The sequence below is a fragment of the Balearica regulorum genome, chromosome Z (genome assembly GCF_011004875.1).
Source record: "Balearica regulorum gibbericeps isolate bBalReg1 chromosome Z, bBalReg1.pri, whole genome shotgun sequence".
Classification (NCBI taxonomy): domain Eukaryota; kingdom Metazoa; phylum Chordata; class Aves; order Gruiformes; family Gruidae; genus Balearica; species Balearica regulorum.
In genome coordinates this window covers 29,363,234-29,381,882 of record NC_046220.1, presented here as the reverse complement: position 1 = coordinate 29,381,882, position 18,649 = coordinate 29,363,234, and the positions used below count along the sequence as shown (strand labels likewise).

General features: G+C 44.1%; 1 protein-coding gene across 1 annotated transcript; it reads right to left on the bottom strand.

Moving 5' to 3' along the window:
* Positions 1–12,144: 12,144 nt before the first annotated feature.
* Positions 12,145–15,641, bottom strand: LOC142599375 (leucyl-cystinyl aminopeptidase-like). The gene is made up of 4 exons (XM_075739299.1): positions 15,014–15,641; positions 14,103–14,259; positions 13,060–13,244; positions 12,145–12,361 (listed from the first exon to the last, which is right to left on the bottom strand). Exons 1-4 carry the CDS (start codon positions 15,142–15,144, stop codon positions 12,160–12,162), a joined length of 675 nt encoding a protein of 224 aa, XP_075595414.1. The 5' UTR covers positions 15,145–15,641; the 3' UTR covers positions 12,145–12,159.
* Between the last annotated feature and the right edge of the window lie 3,008 nt (positions 15,642–18,649).

Sequence of the window (18,649 nt, the reverse complement as noted above, 5' to 3'; positions counted from 1 at the left end):
AGGCTTATGATCAGACTATAACCTGGAATATGCATTCTCCAAAACCCCACAACACTTAAGAAAGCTTGTGTTTCTTTTTTTGTTATTTGGTGGAGACATCACCATTATTTTGTCAATCACATTCCTTGGATATGGATGACACCCATCTTGGTATTTTATTGCTAAAAACTAGATCTCCTGTGCAGGTCCTTTGACCTTATTTTGTCTGACGGCACAAACAGCTTTCAAAAGAATTTGGATTATTATTCTCCCTTTCTCAAACATCTCTGCTGTGTTGCCCCACACAGTGATATCAATATACTGCAGGTGTTTGGGAGCTTCACCCTGTTCCAGTACAGTCCATGTCAATCCATAACAAATAGTAGGGCTGTGTTTCCACCTCTGGGGCAGTGAGTTCCAGGTGTACTGGATACCCCTCTATGTGAAAGCAAACTGTGGCCTGCACTTTGCCACCAAATGGATTGAGAAAAATGCATTAGCAATATTGATTGTGGTGTACCACTTGACCTCCTGTGACTCCAGTTCATATTGAAGTTCTAGCATGTCTGATATGGCAGCACTCAGCAGTGGTGTGACCATTCATGCCATGATAGTTTTTTGATCAAACCATGATACGGTTTACCTCCACTCTCAGATTTTTGCACTAGCTAAATGGGACTATTAAAGGGTGAATGAGTCTTACTGATCACTCCTTGTCTCTTGCCAAATCAGCTTATGGATGGGAACCAGGGAGTCTCAATTGGTGGAATATTGTCAGTAGTGCACTGTCATGGTAGCAATTGGCACCTGCTGTTGTTTAACACGCAGCAATCCTACAACAGAAGGAGCATCTGAGAGATCAGGCAAGTTAGACAGCTGTTCAATATTCTCCATACTCAAGGCAGTTATACCAAAAGCCCACCGGTACCCTTTTGGGTCCCTGAAGTACCCTCTCCTGAGGCAGTTTATGCTAAAGATACATGAAGCCTCTGGACTAGTCACAATATGGTTCTTTTGCCAGTCATTTCCAGTTAGGCTTACCTCAGCCTCCAACACAGATGGTTCTTGGGATCCTCTTGTCACTCCAGAAAAACAGATGGTTTCTGCTTCTTTGTAATCTGATGGTATTAGGGTACACTGTGCACCATTGTCCACTAGAGCTTTATACTCCCATGGGGCTGATGCTCCAGGCCATCGAACCCACACAGTTCAGGAAATCGTGTTGTTTCTTTCCTCCACCCACTCAAAGGCAGGATCCCCCTATTCCTGGTCAGACTATTCATTACTTGACTTTTTGTAACGGCAAACTAGAAGTCCCTTCATCAGGGTCAAAAGCATGATCCACCCTTCTACTCAACAGACACTGGAGCAGTAATTTTTCCTTTTGGATGTTGTTTTTTCTTGCAGTTCCTGTACCTGAGCTTGTATTTTCCACATAGGTTCACCATCCCACTTCTTCATGTCCTCCCCCTGGTCACACACATAGAACCACAGCGTTGCAAGTAGTATGTGCGACCAGTACCCTCTCCCTTGAACAGAAAATGGCTGACTCTTAACAGCTGAGACATTGGTTGGTGCCTGTGAGGAAGACCTATCCTTCTGGGATTGCTGGCACAATGTTTGGGTCAGTTTCTCCACAGCTGAGACGCAGGCCCATAGGGAGGAAGTGAGACTGGTATTCTCAGAGTTGTCTGGCCAATCCATCCATAAGTGGTGCCTTCATGTCTGTCCGGTTCATTATCGCCAGTGTATTGGCATATGATGTTGTTACACTTCCTAAAAAGTTTTGCCATGTGGACCACGTGCACCAGACCACGTGGGTCTTTGGATGAAAGACCTGGTCATCATCCAGGTTGTTATGTATCACCTTCACCCTGGCTAATTCCCTCAGATACTGGATACCTCTCTCAGTTGGTGGTCCAATTACTTTGGGAATTTGCAAGATCTTCCTTGAGGGGATTCCTGTCCTTCACACTTGACAGGATTCCCCACCAAAGATTGAGGACTCCTGCCCCTTTTCCAGTATCTTTGTCAGCGGCCTTATCCCTAGCAAGGGCTTCCAGCTGCTGGGCTTCCTTACTGTTTAATTCCTGAATATTGGTCCCAATATCCCAGCATTGGAGTAATCAGCTGAGAATTTGCTTGACTGGTTGATGGCTGAATTTTTTTTGCTTATCTCATGGCACACTTAGAAATAGGGATCAGGTAGTTTCTGTCTCATTTATAATTTCAGTCCCTTCCTCTTCCTGTTCTTGTGACTGCTCTGCTGCAGAACAGGCTACCTTTTCTGATTCTCTCTCCTGCTCCCTCTTAGAAGCTTTTTCATCCCTTACTAAATGAGTTTTCTTCTGCTTGCATTGTTTCAGTTATGGGGGTGACTGATATAGTTGAGGACTGGGTCTCTGGTTTAGCCATAGTGTCTGCTGGTGTATTTTCAGATCCAGAGAGCCTCTCTTCTCCTTGAGGGTGCTGAATAGTATTGAGCAGTGTTTGGTAGGTGCAGGCCCAGCACAGTGCAATAAGTTGTGCTTCTTTGGAATAGCCAGAACATCTTTTCAAACATTCTAGCACTTCATAAGAATCCTGCACTGGCTCAGGAGTAAAGTTCCAGATCATCAAAGGTGGGAAGCTTTCTAGATACCTGCCCATACCACATGCTACACCACCCATAACCACACTGCCATAGGGCCTGGGTCATATTTCTAAATAGCTTTTTAACCTTAGGAAAAACTGAAACAATCTTCCTAAGAAATTTTGATTACCCGAGGATGTTCAAGACACTGAAGAGTTATTGTAATAGGGAGAAAACATCACACAAAAAGGTGCGCCATTCTGTACTTCTTCCACAAATGTTTCTCAGAGGAAGAAGTATAATTGTTAATTGACTCCATGAGCTGGTACCCAAAGTACAGTAATGGCTTCAATAGAGAGCACAAATACCAGATTAAGCTCAAGGCCAGTGTTTTAATAATAAAGCTCCTAGGCAAAATATCACTGACCACTACAGAGCACAGTAAACTGTGAAAGCCAAAACCGTTTTTTAGCATGTAGAGGAAATAAAAGGAGCATGGCCCAGATCAGATAAACTAATATCAAGAACAGATGAATCAGTATGGTGACCAGCAACTGTTGGTAGATATAAATCCCTTCTAATATGCTCTGATCAAACCTGTTTGCATCTCAAACCCTTTGAGACCCATGTTAAGCACCAGAAAGGACTATCATGGTTTAATCCTAGCCGGAAACCAAGTACTACTCATCTACTGTGCTGCTGGTGGGATGCAGGGAGAATAGGAAGGGTAAAAGTGAGAAAGAAATTCATGGGTTGAGATAAAAAGTTTCATAACTAAAAGAAATATTATTTTTTAAGAAATGTAAGGAGAAGGGGAAAAATAGAAGAAAACAAACCCTAAGACAGACAAGTGATGCAAATGAAAACAATTGCTCAACGCTGACTGATGGCCACTCCCTGAGCAATGCTCCCTCCTTGCCAACCTGTCCTCCTCCCCCCGCCCCAATTTTATTGCTGAGTGCGACATATGATATGGAATATCCCTTTGTCCAGTTGGGATCAGCTATCCCAATAGTGTCCCGTCCCAACATTTTTTGCACCTCCAACCTACTTATTGTCAGGGCAGTATGAGCAGTACAAAAGGCCTTGGTGCTGTGTAAGCACAGCAGTAACAAAACCATCAGAGTATCAACATTATTTTTAAGCACAAATCCAGAATATAATCCCATACAAGCTAGAATGAATAAATTTAACTCTATCCTAGCCAAAATTAGTACATCAGGAATGAAAACCGTTGGTGATCCACGTCTTCCCTTGGCAGCCCCTTCACAGCCCCAGTCCTGGCCACTTCTGTGTGGGAGAACTAGTATGCGGCTGTCAGTATTGGTGCTACCCTCTGGTTAAGGGTGAGCAGGTAGGTGACTATGATGGTTAGGTCATAGAGGAAGCACAGAGCATCAGTATTGGTGGGACTTTTAAGGGGCTGCCAAGGAAAGGTGGCAGCCAGCAAGAACTTTTACTCTTAGTACCTAACTGTGTGGCAGACTTCTCTGGAGGGTTTCTCTTTTGGATCTGGTCTGTGCCAGAGTGAGGAAGTGAGTAGATCAAGCCCAGGGTGGCAGTGTTGATTTAGCTGTGAAATGGCTGCCAAGGGAAGGTGAGTGCCAGAAAAAGCTTTCAGTTCTGGCCACTTCTTTGTGGGAGAACTGGCATGGGCTTTCTGTATTTGAGCTATCCTCTGGTTAAGGGTGAGCAGGTAATGACTGTGATGACTAGGTGGTAGAGGAAGCACAGAGCCACGGTATTGGTGGGACTCTTAAATGACTGCCTAGGGAAGTTGGCGGCCAGCAACAGCTTTTAGTCCTAGCATCTCTTGTGTTAGGACTAAAAGCTATTGGTGGCCATCACGTTCCCTTGGTAGGCCTTTCACAGCCCCACAAACAATGCAGTTTTGCACATGCTCTGCTGCCTCACCTACTCCTTCACTCTAGCTCATCCTTAAAGCAGAGGGTAGCTCCAATACAGACAGCCACATGCTAGTTCTACAGAGAAGGGGCCAGTAGTGAAAGCTGTTGCTGGCCCTCATATTCTGTTGGCAGCCCTTTCACAGCCTCACCAATGCTGGCATTCTGTGCTTTCTCTGTTACCTAACAATCCCCCTCATCTACTCCCTCACTCTAGGAAGAGACCAGACCCAAATGAGTAACCCTCCAGCAAAGGCTCCCACACAGAAGGCGCCAAGACTAAAAGCTGTTGGTGGCCCTCTCCTTTCCTTGAGAAGAGCCCCACCATTCAGCTTTCAGTCCTGGCACTTTCTGTTGGGAATGCTCACTGTATGTTTTCTCTTTAGGACCTGAGCTCTGCATTAGGGTGAGTTAGCACGTGAGGACTTAGAGCAAGCATAGAGCACCAGTGTTGGTGGGGCTATGAAGTGGCTGCCAAGGGAAGGTGAAGGCCAGGAACAGCTTGCAGTCTTGGCCACTTCTGTGTGGTAGACCTAGCTGGATAGGTTCTGTTTTAGACCTGGGCTCTGATAGATTTGAGGGAGAGGGTGTAGGATAACCCTTACTCTAACTCTACCCCCTAGCTCTTATCCTAATCTTAAAACTTATCCTAACCCTAACCTTAACTTTACCCTAAACCTAACTCCAAAGCCTAACACTATCTCTAAAATTTACTCTAAACTTAACACCAAACCCTAACCTTCATCCTAGCTCTAACCTAACACATAAGCCTAAACATATCATTAACCCTAACCCTTACCTTTAACACTAACTCTACTGTTAGAACCTAATCATAAACCTAAGCCTTACCCTAAAATTAACTCTAAAACCCAACCCTAATGCCAATCTATAAACCTAACCCTACCCCTAAATGATAACTCTAACCCTTAATGCTTATCCTAAACATAGCCCTAACACTAACTGTAACCCCTAACCACAATAGTGTCCTAAACTTAACAGTATCCTCTAACCATAAACTTAACCTTAATGACCATAACCCTAACAATTAACCCCTAACCATAATACCATCCTAACCCCTAACACCTATCTCTAACCCTAACCTTAACCGTAACAATAACCCTAACTTCCTTGCCAAGAGAAGGTGAAGGCTGCCAACATTCATTATGAATGCATTGTCTTTCAAAGCATGTACTTTTACATGTACTTTCCACAAAGTGGTTGGACAGTGCCTGCTAATGGAAAGTACAGATTTTTTTTTTTGTTTGCTTTTCTTCCGCGTGTGGCCTTTCCTTTTCTTAAACTGCCGTTATCTTCAACCACAAGTTTTCCATCCTACTTTCACCCCTCTGTCCTGCTGAGGCAGCAGGGGGTAGAGGGGGTGGGGGGGTGGGGAGTGCTAGAACAGCTTGGTGGTCACCTGGCAGCCAGTCCTTCGCAGCACCTTCACGGCCCCACCAGCCCTAGGATCTGCACTGCTCTACCACCTAACCCTTACCTACACCTCATCCAATCCAGAGCTCAGGTCCAGAACAGATATTCGCCAGCTCAGATGTCCATACAGAAGTGGCCAGGGCTGAAAGTGTTTGGCAGCTCTCACCTTCCCTTTGCAGCCCCTCCGCAGCCCCCCAACACTGGGGCTATGGGCTCTCTCTACTAACCTTTACTATCACCTACACTTTTGTAGTTAGTTGACATTGGCATGCTCCTGTGCTTTTAAAAGATGCTTCTTAAAAGCTAATCATCACTCATGGACCCCTATGCCTTCAAAAGCAGATTCCTAGAGGACACCTCCTGCTTATTAAAATACAGAATAAGACAGCAGCAAAACCTGGGGGAGGGAAATGTTTTAGTTTGCCTCAGGGTAAGAGGTTCAGAGAATGAGCAGGAGGGAGCTAATATGATTAAACATCCTGCTCTTCTTCTGTATGCTTTTGTAAAAACCCAGTGGTTAGCTGTTGTGTTCTGATGCTCTTAGGAAAAAAAAAAAAAAAAAGCACATAAATAAAGACATTTTGTTCTTCTCCTGCTGTCCAGCTGGCAACCTTCATTTGATTATTCCCCTCCTCTATGCCTCCTCAGTAAAACAGGAAAGATTTCATTTTGATGAGCATTGAGATCTTCTGACAAGATGTTGTCTCATGTTATCATTGTGTCTCTACTATATATTAACATATGTTTAGTAAAATTCCATGAATCTCTTGAGTTGCATCTGTTTTCACTTTTGTCACCTGTGGAGCTGAGTTACATGAAGTCATTGGAAAGATCTTCCTTTATTTACCTGAGGAATTACTCTGTTTCTTAATACTAAGAAGTTGTGGTGTAAGAAGACGTTGTGGTGTCCACATATCTGATTTATCCAGCCACAGATAACAGTTTAATGGCAGTTCCCTCCTTGCACTATTTAACATGTTTTGCTCTTAACTTTAAATTCTGCTATTACTCTGTCCCACTTGATGTGAGTTTAAAAAGAAGAGCTATCTTATCTAGGGGCTTCTACCACCCTCAGTGTAGACAAGGAGGTGGAAAGTATGGCTGGCTATAATCCAGCCTAAAAGAAAATAATTGCAGAGCTTCCCAAAACCAGAAGACACGTTAAACACTGGAGCATTGTAGCACCTTCATGTAGTTAAAATGGCTAGGGGCAAAGAATCAAAGTAATAGATTTCAAAGAAGGTCAAGGCTGGACTAAGTAGTTTTTCCAGATGCAAAATTTAGGGACTATGTATTGCAGATTGTATCAAGACAGGAAGCAGGAATGAAGTGATGATCTTTGACTGCAGAGCTCACTGGAGTGGCAGCAAGGGTGATTGTAGGGAACAGGACTAGGATAGTTTGAGACACATTCTCTTGGAAGATGCTGAAGACTGTGCATGATATATTTGTTTATTTTGTGAACAAACATGTTTATGTTGAACATATTGCTGATTTTAGTCGCTGAAGAGTGCAGCTCCGTTACCGGCCCGACCCGCAGCGGAGCGGCAGATGTAACAGCACAGGGTGCTTTTCCTGACTTCCCAAAGGCAGGGAAACGCCAAGGACGCGGAATACACCCGCCACGAGCCGGTTGCTCTCGCGGGAACCGCTGACGAGACCTGGGCGTTGCCAAAGCAACGGCGCCCACCCCCAGACGCCTATAAAAAGCAGCCTAGGGAGCGCTAGCAACCAGGAGCGTGGTGTGTCAGTTTGCGCAGACAGGGTGTGTGGGTAGGGCGTAGTCAGTCTACCTGCTCAAGAGGAGAGCCCACTGGTGGTCATCACTCTCTCATGGAAGGAGTTCAGGCATGGCACACACCAGGCAGAAAGCCCGAAGCTCTGTGCTCGCCAGAAGGCGTGTGGCAACACAGAGCTGCCACAGAAGTGTGCAGCCACCCAGCTCTCAGGCTGCAGGGCGTGCCTGAACTTGGCACTGGCAGGGGAAGGCAGTAGTGAGATTGGCTGCCTGAGGTGTGACCAGATGGACAACCTGCTCAGCCTGGTGGCAGAACTCTGTGAAGAAGTGGAGAGGTTAAGGAGCATCAGAGAGGCTGAGAGAGAGATAGACTGGTGGAGCCAAGCTCTGCCCTCCCTGAGGCAGAAACAGGGACAGCTAACAGACCAAAGCCAAAGTGAAGGGGACCCTGTATCCTCCCCTTACCAGGCAGAAGGCAGCAGCCTCAAAGAGGGGAGTGAATGGCAACAAGTCCATGCTCAGTGTGGCAGGTGAACCTCCTCCTCCTGACCCACCTCACCATCCCACGCACCCCTGTGCAATAGGTATGAGGCTCTGGCTGTGGAAGGCCACTCAAGCGAGGATGTGGATGACAGTCAAGCTACTCCAGAGGTAGCACCTAGGCCCAAAAGGCCCATGCATCGGGTTGCAACCACCCCAACAAAGAAGAAAAGGAGAATTATAGTTGTAGGGGACTCCTTTCTGAAGGGTACAGAGGGCCTGATATGCAGGGCAGACCCTTCTTTCAGAGAAGTCTGCTGCCTCCCTGGGGCCTGTGTCAAGGACATCGCTAGGAAGCTCCCCAGCCTGGTACGCCCCTCTACTACCCACTGCTGCTCCTCCATGTGGGTGGGGATGAAGCAGAGACACGTACCACGAAAGCGATCAAAAGGACTTCAGGCTCTTGGGACAGTCACTGAAGGATTTGGGGACGCAGGTAATATTCTCCTCCCTCCGTCCAGTTAAGGGCAGCAATGGTGGGTGGAACAGGCGGGCACAGTCCATAAAATGCATGGCTCTGTGACTGGTGTCAATGCCACAACTTTGGGTTCTTTGACGGTGGGGCGGCCTATACGGCACCGGGCCTGATGAACCCGAATGGGATTCATCTCTCTCAAAGGGAGAAGAGGATCTTTACCCAGCAACTAGCGGGGCTCATCGACAGAGCTTTAAACTAGGCTCGAAGCAGGAGGGAGATAACATCAGGCTTGTCAGCGACATGTCGTGGGATGATGTGCCCAGGTTGGAGGGATGGGCCGCTGGTGATGGCCCTCGGCTTACTGCTCAGAGATGTGCTGGATGCACTACAGCACGCTCAAAGCCTAGAGGAGATGAGCCAGGGGCTCTGGATGCAACAGGAACCAACAGGGTAACACTGGGAAGATACATCAAAAGAATCCCAGCCACCCCAGCCAATAAGTCAACCTCATCGGGGGCACAACTGAAATGCCTCTACGCAAACGCATGGAGCATGAGAAACAAACAAGGGGAGCTGGAGATGTGTGTATGCCTGAAAGGCTATGACATTATTGGCATTACAGAGGCATGGTGGGACAGGTCCTATGACTGGAGTGTTGGGATGGAAGGGTACAGCCTCTTTAGGAAGGACAGGCAGGGCAGATGAGGAGGGGGCATTACCCTCTATGTCAATGACCAGCTGGAGTGCATGGAGCTCCACCTGGGGATGGATGAGGAGCCCACTGAGAGCCTATGGGTCAGGATTAAAGGGAGCGCTGGGGCAGGGGACATCATAGCGGGGGTCTGCTACAGGCCACCTGACCTGGGGGACCGAGCAGATGAAGCCCTCTATCGGCAGATAGGAGCAGCCTCACGTTCACAAGCCCTGGTCCTTATGGAGGACTTCAACCACCCCGACATCTGTTGGAGGGACAACGCAGCAGAGCACAAGCAATCCGGGAAGTTCCTGGAATGTGTTGATGACAACTTTCTCCTCCAAATGATAGAGGAGCCCACGAGGAGGGGTGCCATGCTGGACCTTGTTCTCACCAACAAGGAGAGGCTGGTAGAGGAAGTGAAGCTCACGGGGAGCTTTGGGTGCAGTGTCCACAAAATGGTGGAATTCAGGATCCTCAGGGCAGCGAGGAGGGCACTCGGCAAGCTCACTACCCTGGACTTCAGGAGAGCAGACTTTGGCCTCTTCAGCGATCTGCTTGCTAGAATACCATGGGACAAAGCCCTGGAAGGAAGAGGGGCCCAAGACAGCTGGCTAACATTCAAGGGTCACCTCCTCCATGCTCAGCAGCAATGCATCCCAACAAAGAGGAAGTCAGGCAAAACCACCAAGAGGCCCCCCATGGATGAACAAGGAGCTCCTGGACAAAGTCAAACAAAAAAAAGGAAGCCTACAGAGGGTGGAAGCAAGGGCAGGTAGCCTGGGAAGAATACAGAGAAACTGTCTGAGCAGCCAGGGATCGGGTTAGGAAAGCCAAAGCCCTGACAGAAATTAGCCTGGCCAGGGATGTCAAGGACAACAAGAAAAGCTTCTATAGGTATGCCAGTGATAAAAGGAGGACGAGGGAAAATGTGGGTATCCTCCGGAATGAAACGGGTGACCTCGTTACCCAGGATATGGAGAAGGGTGAGGTACTCAACAACTTCTTTGCCTCAGTCTTCACTGGCAAGTGCTCAAGCCACACTGCCCAGGTCACAGAAGGCAAAGGCAGGGACTAGGAGAATGAAGAACTGCCCACTGTAGGAGAAGATCAGGTTCGAGAATATCTAAGGAACCTGAAGGTGCACAAATCCATGGGACCTGATGAGTTGCATCCACGTGACCTGAGGGAACTGGCGGATGAAGTGGCCAAGCCACTCTTCATCATATTTTAGAAGTCATGGCAGTCTGGTGAAGTTCGCACTGACTGGGAAAAGGGGAAACATAGCCTTCATTTTTTAAAAAGGAAAAAAGGAAGACCCAGGGAACTACAGGCCGGGTGAGTCTCACCTCTGTGCCTGGCAAGATCATGGAGCAGACCCTCCTGGAGACTATGCTCAGGCACATGGGAAATAAGGTGATTGGTGACAGCCAACACGGCTTCACTAAGGGCCAATCAGGCCTGACAAATTTGGTGGCCTTCTACAATGGGGTTACAGCTTCGGTGGACAAGGGAAGAGCGACAGATGTCATCTGCCTGGACTTGTGGCAAAACATTTGACACTGTCCCGCATGACATCCTTGTCTTTAAATTGGAGAGACATGGATGGACCACTCAGTGGATAAGGAATCGGCTGGATGGTCGCACTCAAAGAGTTATGATCAATGGGTCAATGTTGAAGTGGAAATCAGTGATGAATGGCTTTCCTCAGGGGTCGGTACTGGGACCAGCACTGTTTAACATCTTTGTCGGTGACACGCACAGTAGGATCGAGTGTGCCCTCAGCAAGCTTGCTGATGACACCGAGCTGTGTGGTGCGGTCGACGTGCTGGAGGGAAGGGATGCCATCCAGAGGGACCTGGACAGGCTGGAGAGGTGGGCCCGTGTGAACCACATGAAGTTCAACAAGGCCAAACGCAAGGTCCTGCACGTGGGTTGGCACAATCCCAAGCACAACTAGAGGCTGGGCAGGGAATGGATTGAAAGCAGCCCTGAGGAGAAGGACTTTGGGTTATTGATTGATGAGAAGTTCAACATGAGCCAGCAGTGTGTGCTAGCAGCCCAGAAAGCCAACCCTATCCTGGGCTGCATCAAAAGAGGCGTGACCAGCAGTTTGAGGGAGGTGATCCTGCCCCTCTACTCCTTTCTGGTGAGACCCCACCTGGAGTACTGTGTCCAGCTCTGGGGGCCCCAGTACAGGAGAGACATGGAGCTGTTGCAGCAAGTCCAGAAGAGGGCCACAAAGCTGATCGGAGGGCTGGAGCACCTCTCCTGTGAGGACAGGCTGAGAGAATTGGGATTGTTCAGCCCGGAGAAAAGGCGGCTCCGGGGAGATCTAATTGCGGCTTTCCAGTACCTGAAGGGGGCCTACAGGAAAGCAGGTGAGGGACTGTTTATCAGGGAGTGTAGTGACAGGACAAGGGGTAATGGGTTTAAGCTGAAGGAGGGTCGATTTAGATGAGATGTTAAAAAGGAATTCTTTACTGTTAGAGTGGTGAGGTACTGGAACAGGTTGCCCAGAGAGGCTATGGATGCCCCATCCCTGGAAGTGTTTAAGGCCAGGTTGGACGAGGCTTTGGGCAAAGTGGTCTAGTGGAGGGTGTCCCTGCCCGCAACAGGGGGGCTAGACCTAGATGATCTTTGAGGTCCCTTTCAACCCAATCATTCTATGATTCTATAAAATGTTTTCTCTTTATGTGTATTCAGAATCTATCCTTTTGAACTACTCTGTTAAGTAAAGTATTTTTAAGTGAAAAATAATAGGTTCTTCATGTTTATGGAAGATTGTACAAAGCATGTGGATAGATTTTCTTCAGCAATCAGAAATTTTTTCAACAATACAAAAAAGAAAATAGATTTTTTTCAAAGAAGATTTTAATGCTTTTAATTTACACAGCATACAACTTTTGGGGCTTCTTCATACCATATCAGCTTTCTGACATCATCTGTGCTGGCCAAGGATTCAATCATTTTGCTTTTCTCTGCTTCAGAAACTGAAGAGGAGTACATCTTTAGGAGGAATTCCCAACCATCACTAGATTTGGCTCCAGCTGTAAATATGGCTTTCATCACATCACTAGGCAGACTACAGGGAAAAAGAAAACCAACAACAAAACAACAAAAAACCAAACACACGCATACACACAAAAAAAAAAAGGGGGACATGAAAATGCTCATCTGAGAAAAGAAGGAAGAATAGTCACAAAATGAAAAGATTAGCTTGAAAGCGATGCCTCTCTTTTGAGTAATTTAATTCTGTAGCAATTGTAAGTTTGCTGGACTGAATCATGCCAGTCTAATACTTGAAATCACTGGGAAAAGGCAAATCATATTAGTCACATGAAAGCACAGTAAATTGCACAAAAATATGAGTAACTTTCTGTGGCTCAAAATGCACATGAATCCAGAGCAGAATGAATTCTGCAAGATAAAAAGGTATGCTTTGACATTGCTACTAAGTAATCCTCCTTGAGCATGCAGCTTAGGAAATGCAGATGGAAGCAATTTGTGGCTGGTTTTGGAGTCACACGTAATGAGACTGCAGATGAAGTCTTAAATTCTAGCAGAGTTCTCCCTCTCATCCTCAAACAGCATTTACTTCTAGATGAGGTAAAAGACAGAATGAAGTGCTTTATCAATATTCAACTGGTGGCGGCGGCGGTGGTGGGGGTTTTTTTCAGTTTGGTTGTTTTGTTTGTTGTTTCCCCCCCCTCCAAAATAATTGTGGCAAAGTAAAAGGAAAACAGGTAGATAAAAGAAACAGAAGCTCAGTTTTTGTAGTACCTCATTGTGCCATTAGACTTCATCCACTTCTCAAACATCTCAGTGGCAGTTGTTCTACAGTTTCTTATATCATGAGTGCAGGCGAAAGCTAGCAGTGTTGACCGGAGCTCTCGTTCAGACATGGTCCCATCATCTGTCCAACACTGTTTATCAATTTTATCTCCCAGCAGCTGCTCTATTCTATGCTAATGGAAAAAAAATAATTATCCCTCTTGTAAAATAATGCTTCTTTCCAAGAGAATTTTCTATATACAATATTAGTTTTAAAAAAGAAAAAAAAAAGGTATGTTTTAGAACTGTGGAAGTTAACCATAGTAGTTTTTCATCTACCTATTCCAATTTACATACACCATATCTTATCTGTATGAATAAATATCAGCTACCACATAGATCTGAAAGATGGGCCAGCCCTACATCTTAAATTGCACATGGAAACTGAAGACTATTATTTGAGCTGCAGTTCGGACTTGTATGTACTTAAGTTTACTATCTGAACTAACTACAACTAACTAAAACTCCTGTAGGTTTAACTGTTTTTAACTCCATTAAGCGACAGTTAATACACCTTAGTTTAGCACAAACAAACCAACCAACCAACCTTTATCTACAGGCTGAACTCCTTCAGGCCTGTAGTTTTGGAGCTTGCCAAAATCACAGCTAGGTGCCTGACCAGCTACTATATCTTAGCTGAATTACGTCACCTTAAATATAATCTCATAGACACTGTGTTACAAACCACAGCTTGGGCTATTTATATACATTTATAGTCACTATAAAAAATCCCCAGATACCACTATGTTCCCACTGTATTACACTCTCCACAAAACATTGCAGGGGAAAGTCAATAAAAAAATATTAGCATTTCACTAAGAGATCACTACTACTTAACAAAAGCAGGCAAGACTGGCAAGTATCTAGAATCCCCATCCAACTTAGTGAGACTACTGAATGTTCAACAATCAACACTTAAAAAGATAATGTAACTATAAAGAACATTACAGCTAATTATTTCAAATTATAATTTACTGAAAACTAAGACATACCATGACTCGTGCTGCCAGTTGTTGTTCACCGTTTTTCTCTAAAAGGCTGTATATAAGACTCAGCTGATACAAAGCTTGAGTGAGTGGTGCAGTGCTGCTCTCTTTGTTAAGATAATCGATCAGCTCAAAGGCCTTTTCCAGAGACTCTTTTCCTAGACTATAGGTCAATGAACACAAACATTAAAATGACTTCCAGAATAAAAGCACTCCCTGAAACAAGTTCAGAAGTCATGCTCTCCATTACATTAACAGAGGGATAGATGAACAGAGGAAGTAACATAAGAAACATTTTAGATGTAGAGATTTTTATAACATTAGTAAGATAGCAACAAAGCAACAATGGCCACCAATATGCCTTCAATTAACAAAAATGAAAATAGGTATAGAAATGTAACAATAATGTCTAAAAATACTTATCATAAATGAGGGTACTCAGACACAGGAAGCAGCTGTCAAAGAGGCTATCCAGAATGCTCAGCCTCACCTGCTCTGATGGCAGTGGTGAAAGACAAGGGAGGGAGCCAGTAAAAATTTGAAAGGCAAATAGCTTACTTTTTTGAAGTGGAGCACTCATTGACAGAATACAGGAAAACAGTCCATTAGGCAGATTATCAGACACTAAAAAACCCAATGTCTTCCAGAAATGGAAGCTATCACATGGCTCTCTGTGATGCAAATAAATGGATACTGCTGTAAAGAATGGGGAGATAACATCTAATAACAAAATGGAAGCATCAGTGACTTAACTTAAAAAAAAAAATTAGTGAACGGTGAACAGTTCCAATACGATAATGAAGGCTGAATTAAAACTTCTCTGAAGCAGTCTTCTCTAGAATCTAAGTCTGATCTTCTTTGACTTGGAAAAAACTTTAAACATATATTAAATATGTTTTCCAATATAAAAGTCTTACCCTGCAAGGTTGAAGATATTGTTGATCAAATTGGCTCTGTCTTTAGGACTCAAAACAGTGTGGTTTTTTTTCAACAGAGCAATCAGCGTTTTCCAGTCTTCTGCATAGTGTACTATGTAATAGCCGTTCATGTCCACATTGAATTTTATCCATTCCACCTCTTCTGGAAGTTCAATGACAGCTAATGGACAGACAAACAGTTAACAGCAGAAACAAACATTTAGCAACAGTTTGTTTAAATCCAAATCTATGAAGTAGATTGGTTCCAGAGTCAAAAAATCCTTTTCCACGCACTAGCTTCCCCTACTGTGAAGAAAGACCAGTACAAAGGTTCCACAAGAAGGCTCTAAAATTCCAGCTTGTACTTCCTCCTTCTTCCTACATCTGATTGAATGAACAGTATCACAATCTGCCTGAATCATATCTATGCAGCTAATTATTTAGTGCAGTAATTTTTCACCTGCTGTCCAGTCCTCCTTTCAAACAACCCCATCTCCTCTCTGCCCACTTTCATATTGTTGGTGCGTGATGCAGCCCCCTGCCCTATAAATACTTTCAATGAATGGGTGTTCTCTTTTCTTTGTGTGTTAGGGAATGACGTGGTTCAGCCCCAGCCAGCAGCTGAGCACCACGCCGCTGCTCGCTCACCCCTCCCCTGCGGCGGGATGGGGAGGAGAACGGGAAAAACAATGGCAAAGCCTTGAGGGTTGGGATAAGGGCAATTTACTGGGACAGCAAGGGAGAGGGAAAACAATCAACAACAGTACTGATAACAGATATTCACAATGGGTGATAACAGAAAGCAATTTACCGATCCAGTGACTGATCCACCAAAGCCACCACCACCAAACCGCCTGTCCCCGACTAGCCCCCTTTTATGGTGAGCATGACGTCACATGGTATGGAAAAGTCCCCAGCCAGCTTGGCTCACCTGTCCTGGCTCCTTGTGAAAATGAACTCTATCCTAGCCAGAACCAGGAATATATATATATATCTATCTCTCTATAGGGAGCAGTTACATCATATAAAGACATAGAGAAAAGGAGATGGCATTAAGTAGATGACAGGACACACTCTAGTTTCAGAGTCAACTAGATACAAGAAGAAAGGCTTTGGGAAAAATTTCTTCATTTCAGTTGATTCTATAACTACTGCCAAAACATCAAATTGTATAGCACCTACAATGCCTTTGAAATTTAGTAAATATTCTACCCCAAACTCTTAGGTACATCTCTCCTACTCTCATATCCTCAACATTCATGTGAGTAAGGAATTAGTATGATGAACATGAGACCACCAACAGGGTCATTTGAGGTCAAACAAAGATTATGAAATCAGGCTACGTACCCACTAGTTCTAGTAAAATCAAGAACACATTCAATTAAACCGCTTTGTTTTTCCATTCCGATAATTCATAGTATTTTTTTCCAAAACTCCACCTCAAATGAAAAAGGCCAGGAATAACCTGAAGGCTTTGTAAAACTAATGCCAGAATGACATAAACAAAAAATATTTACTTTAATTATTGTTCTTCTAAAGTAATTTTAGAGGCCTGGCAGTTTGTAAAAATTAGAAAACTGTAAAAATGTCAAGATCAGCTCTAAGAATTTGATTTAAAATTTGTATACTTTTATTTCAAAAAGTAGAGGTGTGAGATACATTTATGAATTAAAAATAATTGCCAGATAAATGCACTGAACAGTAACTTTAATGGAGGAGAAGAAAATACATCAGCAGACGTAAGACAATGAGTCAGACTGTAACCGTAGGATAGGGGCCGTGAAACAGAAACTATAGAATCAGGTTGAGATAATTAGTTTGTAACCAAGGTAATAGGTAATGAAGCTAACTGACCATGGCAAGGTACAATGCTGCTATGTTCCATGTACAGTCCCTACCAAACTGAACAATAGGGTTGGAGATATTAATCTTATGAAGTCGTTATGGACAGGTGCATCCACAGCAAGGGTACTGCGCATGCCCACAAGAAGAGGGTCACCCAGCGAACACGGGTGCAAGACCACTGACGACCACCAGAGACCCCTGAGGACCACCAACTGAAATCACTGAGCATGCGTGACGAGGAGGAGAATATGGAAATGGATTCTAAGAAATTATTATCATAGGACTGCCTTTTCTGAGAAAAACGATGAATATATATATTTTGATTCTATATAACCTGTGTGTTGGTGATCACCTGGCATGCACTTTGGGTGGAGCTATCCCCCATGCATCCAGCACTGCAATAAAGAATGCCTGCCTTTTAACGCTACATTGGTGTTACGAGGTTTATTCCCGGATTTCGGTGACAAGACCAGCTTCAATAAAATGCAAAAACATATTCATGTCATTGCAAAGAGATAGCCAAAGTAATTTTAGATCAATACTACATAAAAGTGTATAGTAACTATTCACGTGGTAAGGAAAAAAACAGAGCTGAATAAACAAAACCCAACATAGACTAGCAATTTAGGATTCAAACTAGCAACTGCAGCAAAAGCAGAGAGTTTGTATGAAAAGATCTAAGGGTTTTAAGTTCTACAACAGCATTCTCAAAAACATCTGTTCCAGATGCAGTATTTTCTTACACTATTAAAGAAAATAAAATAATATTTCAGTGGAAACCAAATTCCCTGCATTTCAGTACATTGGCAGAGCAACTCCCCCATTACTCACACCCAAAATGACAAGTTTGAGAGATTTTGTGTATGCACTGGGATGAAAAGAGTACAGACTACTACAAATTTCAAAGCTGTGCATCTGCCCCAGTTCCTGCCATTTACTTGTACGTATAATGCTATAGGGAATCAACTCTCTTATGATGACACCACCAGTAATGCTTGGCTCCAGATTTCTGTAATTATTTTGTACTATGTATGCCTTCATCTTCACATCTTATGCAAACCATACCATTCTATGATTCTATGATTTGTCACTCATGTTTCAGTCCATTCTGAACCACCACGGATTCTGGTGTGTCCGCTGAACAGAAGGATCACTGTTAAACAAACAGGCAAACATACTTACCTTAAACCTGACCATCCCATCCTCAGGATGAATATCACAAACCGTAGTTAAAACTGAAATTTGTTTTTTGTCATGTATTTCAAGCTCCAGGCTGGTTCTAGTGGATTTATCTTTCTGACTTCTGTCATCTCACAGCACTCACAACCTGCTTTGCATTTGCGAATACCTGATAGGGATGGTGCCAATGAATATTGCTCAGGGCTGTTTGGCATCATTCCTAAGTTAATAGGACCAATTTTGTCTGTTGTACACATCAAAAAGTTTTTGTTTTTTTTTTTTTTTTTCTTTAAATATGTACTTGCTTGATCCTTTTTAATTATTCATCAGATGATTTGTAGAAAAACTGAGGATGCTTGTCATCAGAACTACCTTGGACTGGTTCAGACACTCATGCTCAGATACTGTTAATATACATGGAAATTAAAGACTTGCTGTTCACAAAAGGGCTTGAAAAATTAAATTGGGTTTCCCTCATGAGCTGAAAGATTAGCAAGCTGATAATTAGTGCATTAATACACTATTTGTTACTTCTTTAGCTTGGGCTATAATGAAATTACATGAAGAAATAAGGAAATCACTGAATATCAAAGGCTATTCTTTAGCAAAATT

What these genes read in the sequence shown, in the direction of transcription:
- LOC142599375 (XM_075739299.1), bottom strand. Translation starts at nt 15,144, where the DNA reads ATGAACGGCTATTACATAGTACACTATGCAGAAGACTGGAAAACGCTG. An exon ending in AATATCTTCAACCTTGCAGG is followed by an intron (nt 14,260 to 15,013) that starts GTAAGACTTTTA and finishes ATTGACCTATAG; the next exon opens with TCTAGGAAAAGAGTCTCTGG. An exon ending in AACTGGCAGCACGAGTCATG is followed by an intron (nt 13,245 to 14,102) that starts GTATGTCTTAGT and finishes TTTTTCCATTAG; the next exon opens with CATAGAATAGAGCAGCTGCT.